Source organism: Hyla sarda, chromosome 8 (genome assembly GCF_029499605.1).
Source record: "Hyla sarda isolate aHylSar1 chromosome 8, aHylSar1.hap1, whole genome shotgun sequence".
NCBI classification, from domain to species: Eukaryota; Metazoa; Chordata; class Amphibia; order Anura; family Hylidae; genus Hyla; species Hyla sarda.
This window is the reverse complement of record NC_079196.1, coordinates 55,598,608-55,620,250: the sequence shown is the minus strand read 5'-3', so window position 1 is coordinate 55,620,250 and position 21,643 is coordinate 55,598,608. Positions and strand designations below refer to the sequence as shown.

The 21,643-nt window shown below is 43.0% G+C and overlaps 1 protein-coding gene across 3 annotated transcripts in view; it reads right to left on the bottom strand.

Moving 5' to 3' along the window:
• Window positions 1-21,643, bottom strand: part of MAP3K20 (mitogen-activated protein kinase kinase kinase 20) — a 245,412-nt gene that overhangs the window by 127,431 nt on the left and 96,338 nt on the right. For 2 of the 3 annotated variants that reach the window (XM_056534810.1, XM_056534812.1), the window contains exon 3: window positions 14,742-14,829. In XM_056534810.1, coding sequence (XP_056390785.1) covers window positions 14,742-14,829 — 88 coding nt within the window. Of the gene's footprint in view, window positions 1-14,741; window positions 14,830-16,032; window positions 16,097-21,643 lie in introns of those variants that run through there. The other variant, XM_056534811.1, reaches the window with a different exon arrangement.

Here is a 21,643-nt window from a genome sequence, read left to right as displayed (position 1 = left end):
AGGAGTCTGTAAGGTGCTCACTTGCGCTGTTTTTCAGAGCAGAGCGGTTCCGAGGACGCACAGCTTTCACGTCATCAGGACGGAGACCATTGGTAAAATATACAGCGCATGCGCTCTGAAGCCAGATCACAGCACTTAGGGGGCCGATAACGCCACGTCATTAGGGTGTGGAGAAGCAAAAAATGAATATGCAACAAGGGGGACGGGCTTCGGGCGTCTGCCTCCGGAACACAAAGTAAGATTGCTGGTGGGGGACCTGCCTGCTGCGTGCAAAAGCGGGATGGATGGCGGACACTTTAGAGGACACAAACTCGTCCAAAACAAAACTTTACTAAGTAAGTGAGCCCCTTACAGACTCCTGTTCACCCACACTATAACCTAATGTATTGGGTTTACTGTGGGTGAACTTGCTGACAGTTTTCCTTTAAACTTCAGCTCCCTTATACTTCAGTTAAACGTGGCTAGTGTCTTAAGGGTCTATTCACACAAACAGTATCCTGCACATATTTGATGCAGAGGATTGGAATCTGCAGATTTGATGCTGTGTTCAGTTATTTTATTTACATTGAAATCTGCAGCATCAATTCCTGTGCATCACATAAGCGCAGGATATCATACGTGTGAATAAACCCTAAAGGGCTATTCTAGCCATAAAAACTGTCTGATCGCCGGGGGACTGACACCTTGCTATCTCTAGAATGACTACCCCTGCTGAATAGAGCGGCGGGTTGCCATGAGCTCCATTCATTGTCTATGGAAGCTCTAAAATGAATAGAGTTTGAAAACAGTCCAGAAAGCAGACTGAAATGCTGTGCCATGTTGGATGCCTTTTCAATGTTTTATGTCCCAATAAACACAGTCATCATTCACAATGACTGGTGTGCTGTGACTTTTTTTTTGCATATCTGAATGTGCATTGTGATCGGAATCTCTATTTTGCTGGCACCCATACTTCACTGGGGTTATTGTGAAGTGCAGGTTTCTTTTTTGAAGCTTAAAGGGGTTCACCACTGCCCCAGCGTTCGGAACATTTTGTTCCGAACGCTGGGTGCGGTCGGCATGACATCACGGCCATTCCCCTCGTGATGTCACGGCAATGCCCCCCTCAAAGCAAGTCTATGGGAGGGTAGTGACATCACAAGGGGGCGTGGCTATGACGTCATGCTGCCCGCACCCAGTGTTCGGAACAAAATGTTCTGAACGCTGGGGAAGTGGAGTACCCCTTTACTTCACTGAGGCTATTGTGAAGTGAAGGTTTCTTTTTTTGAAGCTTAAAGAAAGGGGTTCACCACTGCCCCAGCGTTCGGAACATTTTGTTCCGAACATTAGGAGCGGTCGGCATGACATCACGGCCATGCCCTTCGTGATGTCACAGCAAGGCCCCCTCAAAGCAAGTCTATGGGAGGGTCGTGACATCACAAGGGGCGTGGCTGTGATGTCATGCCGCCCAGTGTTCGGAACAAACTGTTCTGAACGCTGGAGCCGGGAGCTCGTGACATCATAGACAACCCCTCATGACATCACGCCCCACCGCCTCAATGCAAGTCGTGATAGCCATCATGCCCCCTCCCATAGACTTGCATTGAGGGGGCGGGGTGTGATGTAATGAGGGGGTGAGGCTATGACGTCACGAGCTCCCGGCGCTGGCTCCAGCATTCGGAACAGTTTGTTCCAAACGCTGTGCAGCGGAGTACCCCTTTAAGGTCGGATGTATCAGCATTAAGCTGTACTGCAGAGTGCCGAGAGACGCTATGTTTATAATAACTGTTGGAAATGTTGTACCCATGTTTGCTAATTCTTTCACGCAGAGACCTGGTGGTTCTCCCAACATGCCATAGGTCACATTGGCAAATTTACACATGTATGACATTCTTAATATTATGTCTCTTATCATCCTTAGATATAATAAACCTAGATAGTCCATGATGTTATTAGTACATTTGCACTGGCAGTGCCTATATTTGTGGACCCCTACGTCTCTAACTTTAGCTCTAGCTCTAGCTGTACAGAAAATTAAACGTGATTTTCTCCAAATAGGAGCCCCCTTTGAAAATATCACAATGTTTCCAAAGGATTCCTTTTATTTACTTATATAGTTTATTATACCTAGAAATGAGAGCTGTCAGCCTATCATAACCCATTTCATTATTTTTCATTTTTTTTTTCTATTGGGCTACCTGTACGTGCCTAGACTTCATCTGCTATGAAGCGCTAATAAAAGTTATCTAGAGGACTTCGGTGAGTGGCGTTGCATTATCTTCCATGGATTGTCTGTTGCTCTTCACGCCTGAACACTGACCACCACCATTTAACTATCCCACTGCCAATCGTTAATCCATTGAAGGGATGGAATTTCCTTTCATCTTCATCTTATCTACGCGTGCAGTACCCACAAAAGGAATTCTCATTTCGTTTCTTTCTTTGACATCTCATATTTGAGAACTCGTCTTCCATGACCAGTTGTCAAATTTTCAATAACAGTAAGACAATTATCCACAATCTGTAAATCTGATACATTGTATATTCTGGACCAGTCCCAGAAACGTCCTGCCCTATGACACCGATCATAAGTTCAGAAACACAATCTGACGTTATTTTCATAACCTACAAAAACATTGTCAGCTCTATGGGAAAAGGCTTCTATTAAAGCAAATGCATGTATATTAACACATCCTCCCAAAGGTAACTTTAGTTTACTTTCAGAAAGCAGAAATACCTAACATAATATTAAAAAGTCATTTTTATTGAATGGTGTTAACCAGAGATAAATAAGCTGAACAGGATGCATGGGAGTTAAAAAAAATAAATAAAATAACGGTATGCTTTTTTTTCCAAAAACAGATCCTAACCCATCCACAAGTATTACAGCTCAGCCCAATTTACTTCAATGGGGGATGAACTGTAGTAACCCAACACTGCCACTTCACAATGGACTGAGCTGTTCTCCTATGGCTCAGCTAACGCGGGTGCCATTGCTCTGGTAAACAGCTGATTGACGGTGCTGGATGTCATGATCATTTATTGAGACTAAAGGAAAAAGCTCCTGAGAGTGCTCAGTCTTTTTGTCCCACCCTGAACACTTTTAAAGATAAAAATTAATTCTATGAACATCCCTTTAAAGATTATATTTTTGTGTGTCCAAAACAAAAAAAAAAATCCTGAAATACAATACCCATAGCCATAAGAGTAAACACCCAACACATTACAAAAATGCCATTGAGCACAGTCATGGACATTTTCCTATAATTCCCCCGTCAGAGCGTAATGTTTTATGCATAATAAAAGAAAAAACATAAACTTTCAATATGTGTGACTAAAAATGTGACTCAAATACAGTAGAGTCTGAGAAGCACCCCTCCTAAAAGTACAAGATGTGCAGAGTTTATATCTGTTACTTTTAGCTATGTCTACAAGTACGTATTTTCACATATTCACCAGAACTGAAGAGAGAAAAGATCTCCATACAGATGCCGATAAACATGCACACATGAAGAAAAGCTCCTGTATGCACTCTTGGTCACTGGAGGCTGTACAGGGAGAGCGGACAGTCGCACTTACAGCTTCCCCCATTTTAGCTCAGAATCAAGTAGCAAAACTTTTCATGTTACCCTCCAAATTCAAACAAGTGCCTCACCTCAAACACTGCACCTAGAATATTGAGCGTGGAATAATTTGAAGATAAGATTATGGATTTTGATAGGATACCAAGCTAGATCTAAGCTTTAAAGTGGTACTCCGCTGCTCAGCGTTTGGAACAAACTATTCTGAACCCTGGAGCTGGGAGCTTGTGAAGTCATAGCCCCGGCCCTTCATGACGACACGCTGCGCCCCCTCAATGCAAGTCTATGGGAGGGGGCGTGACGGCTGTCACGCCCCCTCCGATAGACTTGCATTGAGGGGGCAGGGTGTGACGGGCTATATCGTCATGGGCTCCCGGCACCAGCTCCAGCGTTTCAGAACAGTTTGTTCCAAACGCTGAGCAGCGGAGTACCCCTTTAATATTCTAGCCATGGCAAGTGTTCAATCTCATACCATATAACATACATCCTTGGCAGTAAAGGTATAAGTAATGGAATGACTTATGACCCTGCAATGTATCGGGTCAGCCAACAATCAACTATAATAGCCTGGTGAGTTATTATGGAACAGGACCCTTTCTACATCATCAATAATATCAAATTATGGAACTGCAGATTGTACAGTTACCCAATAGAATCATTACAGAGGCTCCGTGGTGGAGTTTGTGAGTACCAAGAAATTAACTACAATGTACCCTTCTGTTAAAGACAGAAAAAAACACAATTCTCCCTGAAATACCTTTTAACTGACAAAGTAAAATTATTTAAAAAATTGTAGATTAATAAAATCATTTTAAAAACAAATAATGGACAAAAATGATGATACCTGAACGTAATATTTAGTTGCTCAACCTTTTGAGGCAATCACTGTAATCCAGTAATTTCTCTAACTTCTGCTCTTGTCTTTAGGTATCTGAGCCCACTCCTCATAAGATCCTGCTCCAGATTTCTCAGGTGTGAAGGCGTCTTCTCCAGACTGCAGGTATCTTGGCCCACTCCTCATAAGATCCTACTCCAGCTGTCTCAGGTGTAAAGGTGTCTTCTCCAGACTGCAGGTATCTTGGCCCACTCCTTATAAGACCCTGATCCAGCTGTCTCAGGTGTAAAGGTGTTTTCTCCAGACTGCAGGTATCTTGGCCCACTCCTCATAAGATCCTGCTCCAGCTTTCTCAGGTGTGAAGGCGTCTTCTCCAGACTGCAGGTATCTTGGCCCACTCCTCATAAGATACTGCTCCAGCTGTCTCAGGTGTAAAGGTGTCTTCTCCAGACTGCAGGTATCTTGGCCCACTCCTCATAATATACTGCTACAGCTGTCTCAGGTGTAAAGGTGTCTTCTCCAGACTGCAGGTATCTTGGCCCACTCCTCATAATATACTGCTCAAGCTGTCTCAGGTGTAAAGGTGTCTTCTCCAGACTCCAGGTATCTTGGCCCACTCCTCATAAGATCCTGCTCCAGCTGTCTCAGGTGTGAAGGTGTCTTATCCAGACTGTAGGTATCTTGGCCCACTCCTCAAAAGATCCTGCCTGGGTTCGGCTCCTTCCACAAATGTTCAATAGGATTCAGATCAGGGATCATAGAGGACACTTCAGAATAGGCCAATGTTTTGCTCTTAGCCATTCTTGGGTGTTTAAAGTCGTGTATTTTGGGACATTATACTGTTAAAGGACCTGCGACTGAGACCAAGCTTCCTGACACTGGCCAGTATATTTTGGCCCAGAATGCCTTGATAGTCTTGAGATTTCATTGTACCCTGTACAGTTTCATGACAGCTTGTGCCAGAGGCAACAAAGAAGCCACAAAACATAACCGAGCCTCCTCGATGCTTCATAGTAGGTTCTTTTTTGTAGGTTTTATTTTTGGCTTTGCAAACATAGAGCTGATGGGACTTTCCTAAAAGCTCCAGTTTTGTCTCATCTGTCCAAAGGACAAGCCTCAAAGCTTCTGGGAGAATGTTCAGAGGTCTCATTGAGAGTTACAGAAATTTCTGGTCTGCCTCAAAAAGGTTGTGCAACAAAATATTAAGTTCAGGGACCATCATTTTTGTCCAGGACAGGTTAAATATTTTACTTTTAAAAGGATTTTGTTGAACCATAATTTAAAAGTAATGTCTGATTTTTATCAAGTAATTTTCATTATATTTTTATTTATTATTCATTTTGCCAGTTTCGGTTTTAAGTTTTTTTGAGGACCATTGTGGGTTTTTTCATCTTTAACGAAAGGGTGCCAACAATTTTCTTCCCTTCTGTACACATTACTATCACACAAATTAACGTTGTAGAAAAATCGCTCACCTACTCCCCATTTGATAAATTGCCCCCTTGGTGTCTTTTGCTTGTCTAGGTCAGTGCTTCCCAACAGGGAACCCACAGCTGTTGCCAAACTACAACTCCCAGCATGCCCTGCCAAAGGCACACCGGTTGGGAAACACTGGTCTAGACTGTCCAGCTGCTGCAGTGCCTGACAGGGACCATTCGGTTACAGTAGTAACACAGTCACAGTCGAGTATTTAGAAGATGGCCATTTGTGAATGATTGTGTCATCTGCAGTAGGAATTTAACATGTCCTATTCTTTGTTCTCACTGGTGATAAGCCTCTGCTAAAGGAGTCTGTCAGAAGCTGAAAACATCACTGAGACCCAAGCACTCTCAGCTAAGCTAAGCACGCAAGTACAGGGATGAAAAAAGATTAGTTGTCAGCCCAAAAAGTGTTTGGCAAAGAGCTATCAAAGTGGCCATTTTCGGCTGAGTTCATAAGGTGACTTTTTGTGGTTTTCTTGTGTCTTAAAATGCAGCAAAAAAGGCAATAAAAACCTATTCGTTTTGACAGCAAATTGAAGCGGTGTTATGATGCAGTATTTACCAGTGTTCCTTATATATATTTACCAGGAAAAAACTGTGCTGGCAAAAAAATGTATTGCCAAACCACCACAATCTGTAGTAAAAACAGAAAAGTGCAAAAACAAGGATACAAAAAAAAAAAAGGATACCCAAAAGAATTTACACAACAGATTCATGCGAAGAAAATTTTCAATGTATTAGAGCTGCAGAAAAGTGGAACGGCTTTGTGGTAAAAAAATAAATCTGCAATAAATCTGCACATAAATTGACAGGCGGTGCAGATTTTGCAAATGTTACTGACTGTGAAAATGCTACGGATCTGCGGCCAAATCTGCATCTTCCTGTTTTAAACACATTTATCTTCTTCCTAAAGCTGCTTTCACACTATGAAATAGTTCCGTTTAGGAACTTCTGTCACCAGTTCCGTCACTATATCGGCAAACCCGGCCGTTACAAAACCCCTGACGGCCGTGACTAAATCGCATTGCAGCCTATGGGGTTTTGTAACTGCCCGTTTGCACCCGTATATGCCCGTAATTCATTACGGGCGTTATACAGTGACGGGACATCGTGGCGGAAAAATTACTGCATTACTGTAAGCAAACTCCTATAATCGGTTTTAGAGAACCTTTTCACCTTATGCCAGATACTATAATACTATTACATCTGTATTATTGTATGATTTCTTTTGATTAGATAAAATAAAATGTAACCTATGGACATTGGATAGGTTAATGTCTATGGCCAGCTGGAAGAATAATATGATCACAATGACAGAGAGGCTGCCTATTTGTCTTGCAAGATCCTAACCAATGTTTACTGACTATTGATAAGTCCTGAGTAGACCCTGCGGGCTATCTGTTAACTAATATTAACCCGGAAGTTTGCTTCAGGAAGAGATAAGAGATAGAGGAAAGACCTTTGAATCGGAATGATGAATTATATATTGAAAAACGAGAGATACTTCTGCACTTTTTTAAAAGTCATTTTCCATCATGAGTGGTACAGAAGCAGATGGATTTACACTTGAATAAAAATAAAGAAAATAGAATATATATATATATATATATATATATATAGATAGATAGGTAGATAGATAGATAGATAAAGGGGATAAGTATTTACCTCAGGGAGAGGCCACCACTTCTGGTGTGACGGAGCTTCAAAAGGCCAATTAGAACTCTGCGGGCATTCTGGGTAAGGGAATATGCAAAGCAGCTCATTACACCACCTTCTCAGGTAGTGTTCCCTGGTATCAGCTTGTCTCCTGTTACGGAATATAAAAAGCTGATTGGGATTTATGTCAAGCCAGACTACTCCCCAAAAGGGAAGTTTCTACCCATCTACCCATACTCAAACAGCTGTCTGCAGATGGGTAGAAACTTCCCTTTTGGGGAGTAGTCTGGCTTGGCATAAATCCCGATCAGCTTTATATATTCCGTAACAGGAGACAAGCTGATACCAGGGAACACTACCTGAGAAGGTGGTGTAATGAGCTGCTTTGCATATTCTCTTATAGATAGATAGATATAGATATATACGGTAACTAAAAAACCAGCATCACATTTTTTGGTTCTTTGTATACCAGAGGGCCATTATACAAACCCAAGCTTCTACATCCTGCACCCAGACAACAGTGGTTGTGCTGCTCCGATAGATGGATACACAAAAGGAAAGCAGCACTCCAAATATAATAGTGCACGGGTGCCGACTCGCCCGGGTCCCGGTCCAGAATCATATGTACAGTCCAATAAAGAAAGGCAGTGGCACTCCAATTCAGTAAAAAAAAGGGTCTTTATTCACCCCAATGTGCAGCGACATTTCAACGGTCTCACACCGTCATTTTCAAGCATCATGTGTAAAAACAAGTGAATATTTATGGCCACACAGAGCCAATCAAACAATTAGCGTAATCAAGTGGTTATCATATAAAAACATACTGTAACAAAAGTGCAATTACAATGGAATGTCAGTACATATGAATGCATTACAAATTATATCTGGCATTCAAAGTGCATATACATAAGTGCTTCATATTCGGTATATTATCAATAAAGTGTCAGGTACATAAAATCTTGTTAATGAGATGGGCGGAGGGACGGAGTCACTCACCATGAACATAAAAATGCTCATTCCAATGCATGGCGTGGTATACAGCAGTTCCGGAATGCATAAGCCGAAAACCCGATGCGATATCACAGATTTCAGTCACATTATTGGGCATGTAACAAAATTGCTAGGGAACAGAGTCGCTTCCTCTCGTGCATGAGCGCTAGCCATCTAGAGGATCACGGCGCCATCTTTCTAACTGGAATTTGTGATTTAGTCCTACCGCAGTCTAACACGGCAATCTCCCAACATTGTAAACGTGCACAGTATGGTCCCGGGTGCCGCGGAAACCGTAACACACCCGAGCCAAACATACAAGAACGGTCCGCTCCCGTCACCATAGGCAACCGGATAAGAACGCTCACGATGCAACACTGCATCTGGAGAAGTGTGACTACATATAAGGAACAACACATTTGTATAACTGTAGACAAGCATAACAATTCCCATAAGCAATAAAAAATAATGTACAATAAATTACAATAGGCATTGTATACATTATGCTGTTGGATTTTTTTGCTGTGAGTGCTGCGTCCACTCCAAGCCCATCTCTGTAAAAAAGAGAAAAACACAATAAATTACAAACCCATACCGACAAACAAATCAAACTGAAATCAATTTTTATGCATTACAGATTTTGTGAGATATTTTAAAATCAATGTTAAGCCCATATGGCTTTAAGGGGTTTAGTTGACGAGTCCCCCATAGCTCTTTGAGCGTTAATTTGGCTATACGGTTTCCACCCCATATTCCAGTTACAAAGATGGCGCCGTGATCCTCCAGATGGCTAGCACTCATGCACGGGAGGTAGCGTCTCTGTTCCCAAGCAATTTTGCCACATGGCCGGTCATGTGACAGAAATCCGTGACATCACATCGGGTTTTCGGCTTATGCATTCCGGAACTGTTGTGTACCACGCCACGCATCGGAATGAGCATTGTTATGTTTATGGTGAGTGACTCCGTCCCCCCGCCCATCTCATTAACAAGATTTTATGTACCTGACACTTTATTGATAATATACTGTATTGAATATGAAGCACTTATGTATGTGCACTTTGAATGCCAGATATCATTTCTAATGCATTCATATGTACTGACATTTCCGTAAGATTGTAATTGCACTTTTGTTACAGTATGTTTTTATATGATAACCACTTGATTACGCTAATTGTTTAATTGGCTCTGTGTGGCCATAAATATTCACTTGTTTTTACACATGATGCTTGAAAATGACGGTGTGAGACTGTCGAAACATCGCTGCACATTGGGCCGAATAAAGACCCTTTTTTTTCACTGAATTGGAGTGCCACTGCCTTTCTTTATTGGACTAGATAGATAGATAGATAAATAAATTGATATAACTGATAAATAAATAAATAAATAGATAGGTAGATAGATAGATATGAAGAGGTGGGTGCACGCAGCAGCTGGTCCCAGGTCCCGGGTCCGTAATGCTAGAAGAACAGATTCGCTGCAGCACACAAAAGTAGTGACAAGTGGTTTATTTAATTCCAATTGCTACGTTTCAGCCACGCATGCGGCCTTTTTCAAGCACTGCTTGAAAAAGGCCGCATGCGCGGCTGAAACGTAGCAATTGGAATGAAATAAACCACTTGTCACTACTTTTGTGTGCTGCAGCGAATCTGTTCTTCTAGATAGATAGATAGATTATTAGAATTCATTACAGTCTATGGCTTATCATGATCTCTTTTGAGTAAAGCCAAAATTGAGTCAAAGGCTCACAGAGCTCCGGTGGGCACTGCTTCATTCTAATGGATTATGGATCCCCAGCAATGACATCTTGTGACAAATTTATGCAGGGCAGCATTATATGGAGGGTATCCACAGGATGTTCCCTAGAGGCCTCAACCACAGAAGAGCAAGTAGGAGCCTTCACTAGAACAAATTCACGGAGACCCCGACAGGACACAACAGCAAACTACAGATGAAATGCAGCACATCCAATTCCGATGTCCCCCTAGCCCATAGTGATGTCAGTGATGTCATGGCAGGGTACAACAGCTTAGCCTTAGTAATCTGGCAGTGGGGTGAAAGCTTGGAACTACTGTGGCATCTTGTAGAGGCAGTAGGTGCAGGTGGTAACTTTAGATTTTTATTGTAAACCACTTCCTCATTCTCGCTCCTGCAGGGATTCCAATTGGATCCTGTCACTTTTGAAGAGGGTGTTTAATGATGCCACAGCCCACAGAATAGTGTATGATGTGTGGAAGCAGCAGCCATTGCTGTCCACTAATCCTATCATAAACAAAAGGATATAACAGCTGAAACCTAATTTTCCCAATTCTTCTAACCCTTAAAATCATCTGTCAGGGAGAGAGACGCATAGACAACATCCCGCAACATTGTCTCTCAGGGTCTCATCGACAACATCCCCCCAACATCATCTCTCAGGGTCTTATGGACAACATCCCCTCAACATCATCTCTCAGGGTCTCACAGACACAGAGTGGGATGAGGAGCGTGCAGCCGCCAACTTCTCTCCCCATTCGTTCTCGTCATTTGTTGGGGCCTGAACACTCACTCAGACCCAACCAATAAAAACTCCTGACATGTCCAAAGGACATGTCAAAATATATTTTTAAAGTCACAGGTACACGTCAAGCTCAAATATATATATATATATATATATATATATTTATTTTTTATATGAAAAAAATCAAAACTGGTTCAAATTTTGGTGCAGAAATGCTGTGAATTTTCTACATATGGCCGTACCCTTATACTGGACTATAAATTGATTTAATTAATTGCAATTACACTTACATGACTGTTTTACCCAGGAGCCTCCACCAGCCTTGTTTTCATCAGGCCTCACCTTTGGGACCTACACCTATCTTGAGATCAAGGGCTCTTCTGTCCCATCTGTCCTTCTTACAGCTGCCAGGTGGCAAAAAGTCAACGTCTGCTGAAAACATATAATCACAGAAAAGAGGCCATACTTACCGGTTACTGGTACAAGGGCAGGTTAAACACCTATTCCAATCATGATGCAGATCAGCCACAATGATATATACAGCAACCACTCACACGCCTACTATTCATGTGGGGAGGGGGGTAGCTGCTCAGTATAATAGTTGCACACAAATTAGGCATACACAGGGTGCAAGTTGCATGGTAGCATCATGGTAGGAATAGATGTCTAACCTGCCCTTGTACCAGTAACCAGTAAGTATGGCCTCTTTTCTGTGATCTTTTGAGTCTGCTAACAGCTGTATCAACCAGCCAAAATAATACAATAAAACGTGTACAAAACTAAAGAAATTTCGCACAGAATGGAGACATCGGCTGTACACCAGTTCTGTAATGTTGGTAAAGTAAGTTCTGGGGGCTTATAACAATATCACCATTAAAGCTTTGAGGGTAAGACATACCTTTAACCTAAAATTATACCAGGATGTAGGGTAAAAGAAGGTTCAATTAGATTTTTTTCATTACTAACAGTGAAAATTAACAAATGTAGCTTCTGATGACAGCAACAAATTTTGCTGCAATTTTATTTTTCTTTAACTACAGGTTGGAAAATAAAGGTAATAACTAGATTGATTTCTAAGGGTAACACCTCTACATAAATATGTCCCATTGCGCCTCTTATATATAATCTAACACAATAAGAATATTTATATGGACTATAGTCTTCCTGTAAGTACTTAATTGTCTTATAGGAATTTCACTGTAATACTATGTAATAACTACTTGAAACATTTCTATCCACTCACTGGGAAATAAAAGCAAACTGAGAAGTAGTAATACCTCTGTTATTATTCCGAAAACGCCAGAAAATGATATTTATCTGCAGGGATAGGGGAATTCATGGTGCATTAATAAGCAAAGGGATTAGGGGAGTTACATTGTATAAACGACCTCCACTTTTTTTTGTAATGTCTACGAGAAGAGTCGGGCACGTCACAGTTATCTGATGTGTTACTATTATACGCCGCTTCATCATACGTGCAAGGATTATTAATGGAGGAAGAATGACTCTTACTGTTAAATGAGAAGAAGCTGTCATATTCTGAACACTTAAAGGAGTACTCCGGTGCACACTTTTTTCATGTTATCCCGTCCGTGCTGCAAAATAAAAGAAAACGCACTTTATCTTACCTGCCAACGAGCCCCCGGTGCTCCGGTACAGGTGTTCGGTCCCCGGGCTGTATTCTTCTCACTTCCTGTTAGCCCGGCACGTCACACGGAGCTTCAACCTATCACTGGCCGAGGCGGGACATCGCTGCGGCTGGTGATAGGCTGAAGCTCCGTGTGACGTGCCGGGCTAACAGGAAGTGAGAAGAATACAGCCAGGGGACCGAACACCTGTACCGGAGCTCCGGGGGCTCGTTGGCAGGTAAGATAAAGTGCGTTTTCTTTTATTTTGCAGCCCGGACGGGATAACTTGAAAAAAGTGTGCATCGGAGTACTCCTTTAATAAAGTAAAACTCTACCTGTGATTAAAGAGGTATTTCCATTTTGGACATTACTTCAATTTCTAACAACAGACACTCACTAAGTGGGAGAACGAGGATTCCAGTGGCCACTGTTGACCATTTTGACAGCACAAAAGTCATACACTTCAATATAACCATGTTTGCATGTGGCCCTCTCCATTGAGGTGTATTGGAATTATTGAAAGAGTCAAACATGAAGTGCCATATTAAAGTGAATGAAAGATCTGGCTACTAGGAATCAAACAATGTGGGCAACCAAACCTTTGTTCTCACAATTGGGAAGGGAACCAGAGGTGGAGCATGAATAAATCAGGCATTTATGGCATTTGTGACGTATGTGCAATAAATGCCTCAGATGGGAATGCATTAAAGGGGTACTCCAGTTGTGTAAAACTTATCCCCTATCCACAGCCTCACCGGTGATTGGTGGAGCAGGCTATTACTCACAAGACCAGTTTGTCTTGGAAGGTGAAGGTCGGAGCACTCTGTGGTAAGAGAAGGGCCCTGGTTAGGAGATCTGGGGTTCAAGTCATTAGACTCCCCTTCCGCGATCACTTATTCCCCAACCTGTGCATAGGGGATACGTTTTATCTAACCAGACAACCTCTTTATAGGAGCAATCCTATGTTTACAAGTTATCCTCTATGCACAGGAGAAAAAATAACTTGCTGATCGGTGGGGGTTCAACAACTAGGCCCCCTTCTCCAATCAAGAGAATGGAAATCAATTGTCCCCCAAGTGAATGGAGTGGTAGCATGTATGCTCGCCCACCACTTCATTCATTCTCAGGGAACTTCTAAACTTTCTTGAAGGATAAATTCGGCTATGTTTGGAAGTTCCATGGATAGTGAATGGAGTGGTTGAGCATTCACTTGGTGGACAACTGACCTCCAATCTTGTGATTGGTGGATGTTTCAGGAGTTGGACCTCCACCGATCAGCAGTATATACTCTGTCCCGTGGGAAAGGGATAACCTTTAAGCTTGGAATAACCTCTTTAACATAAGCTCTTCAATAAGAATAATGTAAAATTGGGCACCTTTATAATTTTTATTTTTAATTTGTTTTTACTGTTTTTAAGTATGTTTTTGCTTTCCAGAAAAAAAAGCTGTAGTTGCAACCGGCGAACCCATCAACAATATGCTTTTTACAGATCTAATATACTAATAAGATTGTACTTAAAGTAGTAGTCCAGTGGTGAACAACTTATCCCCTATCTTAAGGATAGGGGATAAGTTGCAGATCGCGGGGGGTCCGACCGCTGGAGCCCCGACAGCCCACGGGAAGGGGGCGTGTCGACCTCCGCACGAAGCGGCGGCCGACACGCCCCCTCAATACAACTCTATGGCAGAGCCGGAGCGCTGCCTTCGACAATCTCCGGCTCTGCCAAAGCGTTGTATTGAGGGGGGTGTCGGCCGCCGCTTTGTGCGGTGGTCGACACCCGCTATCTGGCCGGAGAGCCTGGCCCCCGTACAGAGAGATCGCAGGTGGCCCCAGCGGTCGGACCCTGCGATCTCAAACTTATCCCCTATCCTTAGGATAGGGGATAAGTTTTTCACCACTGGACTACCCCTTTAAGCCTTTATTTTCTATGAGTGTATATATTATTAATAGTCTGTGAATCTAATTTGTTTGATTAACTTGATAATTCTAGAGAGAGACTTTCAACTCACATGTTTAGGACCCACATGTTTGGCTAAAAGTCTTGGCTGTAGCATCATAAATGTTTAAAACACAATCAGATTTTATTCTTACCTGTAACAATACAATAATTTGGAGGTTCAAGTACAGCTCCATAAAACTGGATGATGTTTCGATGACTGAGCATGCTAAGTATTTCTGCCTGTGAACAAAAAACAAAATAAAAGAGATGACAAGAGATACATAAATTGACAGATTTAATTTAACACAAATTTTCAGTTTTTCAATGTGGTTCTTCTGTGCAGGCAAATGGCTTAAAGGGGTACTCCGGTGGTCAACGTGTTTTTGCGTTTTTGACGTACCCTATTTGTTTTCTTTCATTTCTATTCTTGTTGTTTAGCCTACTATATTGCCGTCCTTTGTTGTCTTTTTATCCCCCACTTTGTTTTCCTATCTTTGCTTCCATTTCCTGTTTCTTGCTGTGCTGAAAACTACAAATCCCAGCATGCCACATGCCTTGCTGGTTTGGGGCGGCTCCTTTTTTTTTGTTTGTTTGTTCCGCCCTTTACCCATCCTACTATTTTCCTGGGTCAGCCCCCTTATACACAGCACACTAATATAATCAGCCTTGGTTGGGATACACTGTCATACACACACACACACACACACACACACACACACAAAAGGGACTACAACTCCCAGCATGTGTCATTCATGAGTCTTCAGTCTATGGTATAACACCAGCATGCTGCCTCTGTAGTCTCCTGGGGTTTGTAGTTCACCACACCTCTGTAGGGCATACACCAGTGTTTCCCAACCAGGGTGCCTCCAGGTGTTGCAAAACTACAACTCCCAGCATGCCCTGACTGCCTTTGGGCATGCTAGGAGTTGTAGTTTTGCAACACCTGGAGGCACACTGGTTGGGAAACACTGGTGTAACATGATATGTTTGCTGAATAGGCTAGAACAGTGTTTTCCAACCAGTGTGCCTCCAGCTGTTGCAAATCTACAACTCCCAGCATGCCCAAAGTCTGTCAGGGCATGCTGGGAGTTGTAGTTTTGCAATAGCTGGATGCACACTGGTTTGTAAACACTAGCATACACACACACACAACAGGGACTACAACTCCCAGCATGTGTCATTCAGGAGTCCCCCCCTCCCCCTTCACATATGGGGGAGATTTATCAAAACCTGTGCAGAGGAAAACTTGCCCAGTTGCCCATAGCAACCAATCAGCTTGCTTCTTTCATTTTTATGAAGGCCTGTGAAAAATGAAAGAAGCGATCTGATTGGTTGCTATGGGCAAGTTTTCCTCTGCACAGGTTTTGATAAATCTCCCCCATAGAGATCATTCCCAGTATGAGATTTATTCCCCTCCAGTCCATACATCCCCAGCCCGTGCACCTTCTCATCCTCCCCTTCAGATAACACTTATCTTCTGTGGGTTCTTTCTCCTGTGCAGACCTGTGTCCTTAGAATACAGAGCAGGGGGAGGGGAGGTGAGGAGCTGTGTACTCAGCTGGATGAGATGAGGGGGCGTGGCTTATTCCTCTCATGCAGACAGAGAAAAAAAAAGAAAAAAGAAAAAGCTGTGACATCTTGTCCACAACAGACTCAGAACTGTGGACAACAGTAAAAGAAAATCCTCTGAACTACAGAACTTCCTGCCCAACAAACAGGTAATAAAAACACACACATGCTGCCAAAACATATAACACACGTATATTGCAAAAAAACTAAACTTACAAAGAAGATGCCATATAGTCAAAAAAATTGACCGCCGGAGTACCCCTTTAACCTCTTAAGGACGCAGGGCGTATGGATACGCCCTGCATCCTGAGTCCTTAAGGACGCAGGGCGTATCCATACGCCCATGGGAAGTCCAGTCCCCACCGCTAGCCGGTTGGGGACCGGAGCCGGATGCCTGCTGAAATCGTTCAGCAGGCATCCCGGCATATCGCCCAGGGGGGTCATTATACCCCCCCATGTCGGCGATCGCCGCAGATCGCTGGACAATTCAGTCCAGCGATCTGCGGCGATTCCGGGTCAATCGGGTCTCCAGTGACCCGGTGACCCGGAATTACTGGCTGTTCGGGGCCGTCTCTGACGGCCCCGAACAGCCAGAGAGTGCAGGGGTGAGGTGGCACTGGTGCCACCTCACGATCGCCCTGATTCGTCGGCCGGATTACCGGCCGACCAATCACGGCGCCTGCTGCGGGTGTCACTCCCGCACCCGCTCCGCCCCTCTTCCGGAGGGCGTGAGCGGGTGCGGGAAGACGACCCCGGGTGCTGGGGACCCCGATCCCCGGCGTCCATGTTGGGATCGGGGCCCCAGGAGCGACGGCGGCGGCGAGGGACAGCCTGCGATGGAGCAGCAGCAGGAGGTGAGTTACAGCCTCCTGCTGTTGCTTAGCAACAGCTCCCAGCATGCAAAAAGGGCATGCTGGGAGCTGTAGTTATGCAACAGCAGGAGGCAGACCACCACAACTCCCAGCATTCCCTTATGGGCATGCTGGGACTTATGGTTTTGCAACAGCTGGAGGCACATTTTTTCTATGGAAAAGTGTACCTTCAGCTGTTGTATAAACTACAACTCCCAGCTTGCACAAACAGCTAAAGTGCATGCTGGGAGTTGTGGTGGTGCATCTGCTGGTTGCATAACTACAACTCCCAGCATGCCCGTTGGCTGTCGGTGACTGCTGAGAGTTGTAGTTTTGCAACAGCTGAAGGCACACTGGTTGTGAAACTTAGAGGTTCTTTTTTTTACCTAACTCAGTGTTTCACGACCGGTGTGCCTCCTGCTGTTGCAAACTACAACTCCCAGCAGTCACCTTACACCATGCACCGTACATGCTGGGAGTTGTAGTTTTGCAACAGCTGGAGGTACACTGGTTTTGAAACACTGAGTAAGGTCACAAATTCCGTGATACATAACCAGTGTGCCTACAGCTGTTGCAAAACTAAAACTCTCAGCATGTACAGTCTGTCAGCGCATGCTGGGAGTTGTAGTTTTGCAACAGCTGGATGTCCCCCCCAATGTGAATGTACAGGGTACACTCACATGGGCGGAGGCTTACAGTGAGTATCGGGCTGCAAGTTTGAGCTGCAGCAAATTTTCTGCAACAGCTCAAACTGCCAGCGAGAAACTACTGTGAACCCCCCGCCCGTGCGACTGTACCCTAAAAACACTACACTACACTAACAAAAAATAAAATAAAAAGTAAAAAAAACACTACATATACACATACCCCTATACAGCCCCCCTCCCTCCCCAATAAAAATGAAAAACATCTGGTACGCCACGGTTTCCAAAACGGAGCCTCCAGCTGTTGCAAAACAACAACTCCCAGTATTGTCGGACAGCCGTTGACTGTCCAGGCATGCTGGGAGTTTTGCAACAGCTGGAGGCACCCTGTTTGGGAATCAATGGCGTAGAATACCCCTATGTCCACCCCTATGCAATCCCTAATTTAGGCCTCAAATGCGCATGGCGCTCTCACTTTGGAGCCCTGTCGTATTTCAAGGCAACAGTTAAGGGTCACATATGGGGTATCGCCGTACTCGGGAGAAATTGGGCTTCAAATTTTGGGGGGTATTTTCTGCTTTTACCCTTTTTAAAAATGTAAAGTTTTTGGGAAAAGAAGCATTTTAGGTAAAAATTTTTTATTTTTTTTACATATGCAATAGTTGTGAAACGCCTGTGGGGTATTAAGGTTCACTTAACCCCTTGTTACATTCCCCGAGGGCTCTAGTTTCCAAAATGGTATGCCATGTGGGCTTTTTTTGCGGTCCTGGCACCATAGGGGCTTCCTAAATGCGGCATGCCCCCAGAGCAAAATTTGCTTTCAAAAAGCCAAATGTGACTCCTTCTCTTCTGAGACCTGTAGTGCGCCAGCAGAGCACTTTTCACCCCCATATGGGGTGTTTTCTGAATCGGGAGAAATTGGGCTGTTGCAAAACAACAACTCCCAGTATTGTCGGACAGCCGTTGACTGTCCAGGCATGCTGGGAGTTTTGCAACAGCTGGAGGCACCCTGTTTGGGAATCACTGGCGTAGAATACCCCTATGTCCACCCCTATGCAATCCCTAATTTAGGCCTCAAATGCACATGGCGCTCTCACTTTGGAGCCCTGTCGTATTTCAAGGCAACAGTTAAGGGTCACATATGGGGTATCGCCGTACTCGGGAGAAATTGGGCTTCAAATTTTGGGGGGTATTTTCTGCTATTACCCTTTTTAAAAATGTAAAACTTTAGGGAAAGCAAGCATTTTAGGTAAAAAATTTTTTTTTTTTTTTACATATGCAAAAGTCGTGAATCACCTGTGGGGTATTAAGGTTCACATTACCCCTTGTTACATTCCCCGAGGGGTCTAGTTTCCAAAATGGTATGCCATGTGGGGGTTTTTGCTGTTCTGGCACCATTGGGGCTTCCTAAATGTGACATGCCCCCCAAAAACCATTTGACGCTCCTTCCCTTCTGAGCCCTCTACTGCGCCCGCCGAACACTTTACATAGACATATGAGGTATGTGCTTACTCGAGAGAAATTGGGTTTCAAATACAAGTAAAAATTTTCTCCTTTTTCCCCTTGCAAAAATTAAAAAATTGGGTCTACAAGAACATGCGAGTGTAAAAAATGAAGATTGTGAATTTTCTCCTTCACTTTGCTGCTATTCCTGTGAAACCCGTAAAGGGTTAAAACGCTGACTGAATGTCATTTTGAATACTTTGGGGGGTGCAGTTTTTATAATGGGGTCATTTATGGGGTATTTCTAATATGAAGACCCTTCAAATCCACTTCAAACCTGAACTGGTCCCTGAAAAAAAGCGAGTTTCAAAATTTTGTGAAAAATTGGAAAATTGCTGCGGAACTTTGAAGCCCTCTGGTGTCTTCCAAAAGTAAAAACTCATCAATTTTATGATGCAAATATAAAGTAGACATATTGTATATGTGAATAAAAAAAAAATTATTTGGAATATCCATTTTCCTTACAAGCAGAGAGCTTCAAAGTTAGAAAAATGCAAAATTTTCTAATTTTTCATCAAATTTGGGGATTTTTCACCAAGAAAGGATGCAAGTTACCAAAAATTTTACCACTAAGTTAAAGTAGAATATGTCACGAAAAAACAATCTCGGAATCAGATTGATAACTAAAAGCATTCCAGAGTTATTAATGTTTAAATTGACAGTGGTCAGATTTGCAAAAAATGGCCGAGTCCTTAAGGTGAAAAAGGGCTCAGTCCTTAAGGGGTTAAGCACATTGGGGGAGATTTATCAAAACCTGTGCCAAAGAAAAGTTGCCCAGTTTCCCATAGCAACCAATCTGATTGCTTCTTTCATTCATTCTTTCAGAGGCCTTGTTAAAAAATGAAAGAAGAGATCTGATTGGTTGGTATGGGCAACTGGGCAACTTTTCCTCTGGACAGGTTTTGATAAATCTCCCCCATTAACCATAAAAGACACATAAATAGATAATTCACAAAACTATAAGATTTCTGAACTACTGTTAAGAAAAATGAAAGAGGTTATATCAACTTATAAAAAGTACCTAAATGAGTTTGAAGCTCAGCTGAGTCCTATTTTATTTTTTATTTTTGTTGTCATTCCGATTGTGCAGCTCAGTTGTTTTTATGCTGACAAGGTTTACTATGGGCTACAGTTTCCACGATTCCTGTCCCCTTACAGAAGCTGTCTATAATTACATACGTCTATATGCCCCTTTATAAAAATGTGTAAAGTAGTGTTGTAAATCCTTGTCTGCTCTGCTGTTCCCCTCATAGGACTTTCATACATGGGGAGGAGAGCCAGAGAGCGGCGGATAGAAGAAGCATGGGATAAGTAATGTCTGGTACTAGAGGGAGGGAATGGGAAGATTTGAACCAATTTTTTCAAGGCCAGAATGCCCCTTTACTCTGTCTGGTAGAAGCTAGTAAGTACCCTATAATAAATCGGTACGTATAAACTATCACTATACAGAATTAGAATAAGGCTTATACCAGGGCATCGCTTTATGTGAACGGCTCTATGAGGATGGCAATGCAAAACTGCACTATAAATAACTGAATGCAATGCATGTGATGTATATGAGGACTACTCTCATCCCCATGGAAAATTGTCAGGTATTAACCTTTTTAATTTATCAGTAATTCACTATATAGTTATAAATTAACAACAGAGAAGAATGTTCTCAATACAACTTAGAAGTAAAGGTTTCTTTATTAATGAATCAATCAATATTAACATCAAATATTCATATGGAAATAACATAAAAGCTACTCTCGAATTAGGATCAAATGAAAGATGAGAATTAAGTCAGAGCAAACATCAAGGGCTCAAAAGGGCCTGATGCTCAAAGTGTTACTACCAAGAAATGAGAAGGTTTTCATTGGTTGCGGTCTGGGTGCTGAGATGCCCATGATTGGTAGAACAAGCGGCGAGAAGACCTCAGCTAAGCACTTCTTTACATGTCTATCTGCAGGAGAGGGGCTTCACAGATTTACTATGGAATCCATCTCCTACAGAATGGAGAGGATGTGAGAGAGACTCATTCGGTGACTGGTGGGGGTCCGAGCACATCTTTATGAAATTGAAAAAACTTTTTTCAAATAATAGTAACACTTAAAGGGGTACTCCGGTGCTTAGACATCTTATCCCCTATCCAAAGGATAGGGATAAGATGCCTGATCGCGGGAGTCCCGCCGCTAGGGACCCCCGTGATCTTGCACGCGGCACCCCGTTTAGAATCAGTCCCCAGAGCGTGTTCGCTCTGGGTCTGATTACCGGCGACCGCAGGTCCGACGGCGTGTGACGTCACGCTCCGCCCCTCAATGCAAGCCTATGGGAGAGGGCGTGATAGCTATTACACTATGGTGGACTTTTCAGTGCACACTTTCTGGTTCTGGTAATGGATCCATTAAAATAAATAAAGATATCAATAAATGAAATAGCTATTCAATGGGATAGCGAAAAGTCATGTGACTAGGCAATAACACAAAGTATAATATTTTTCCTTGG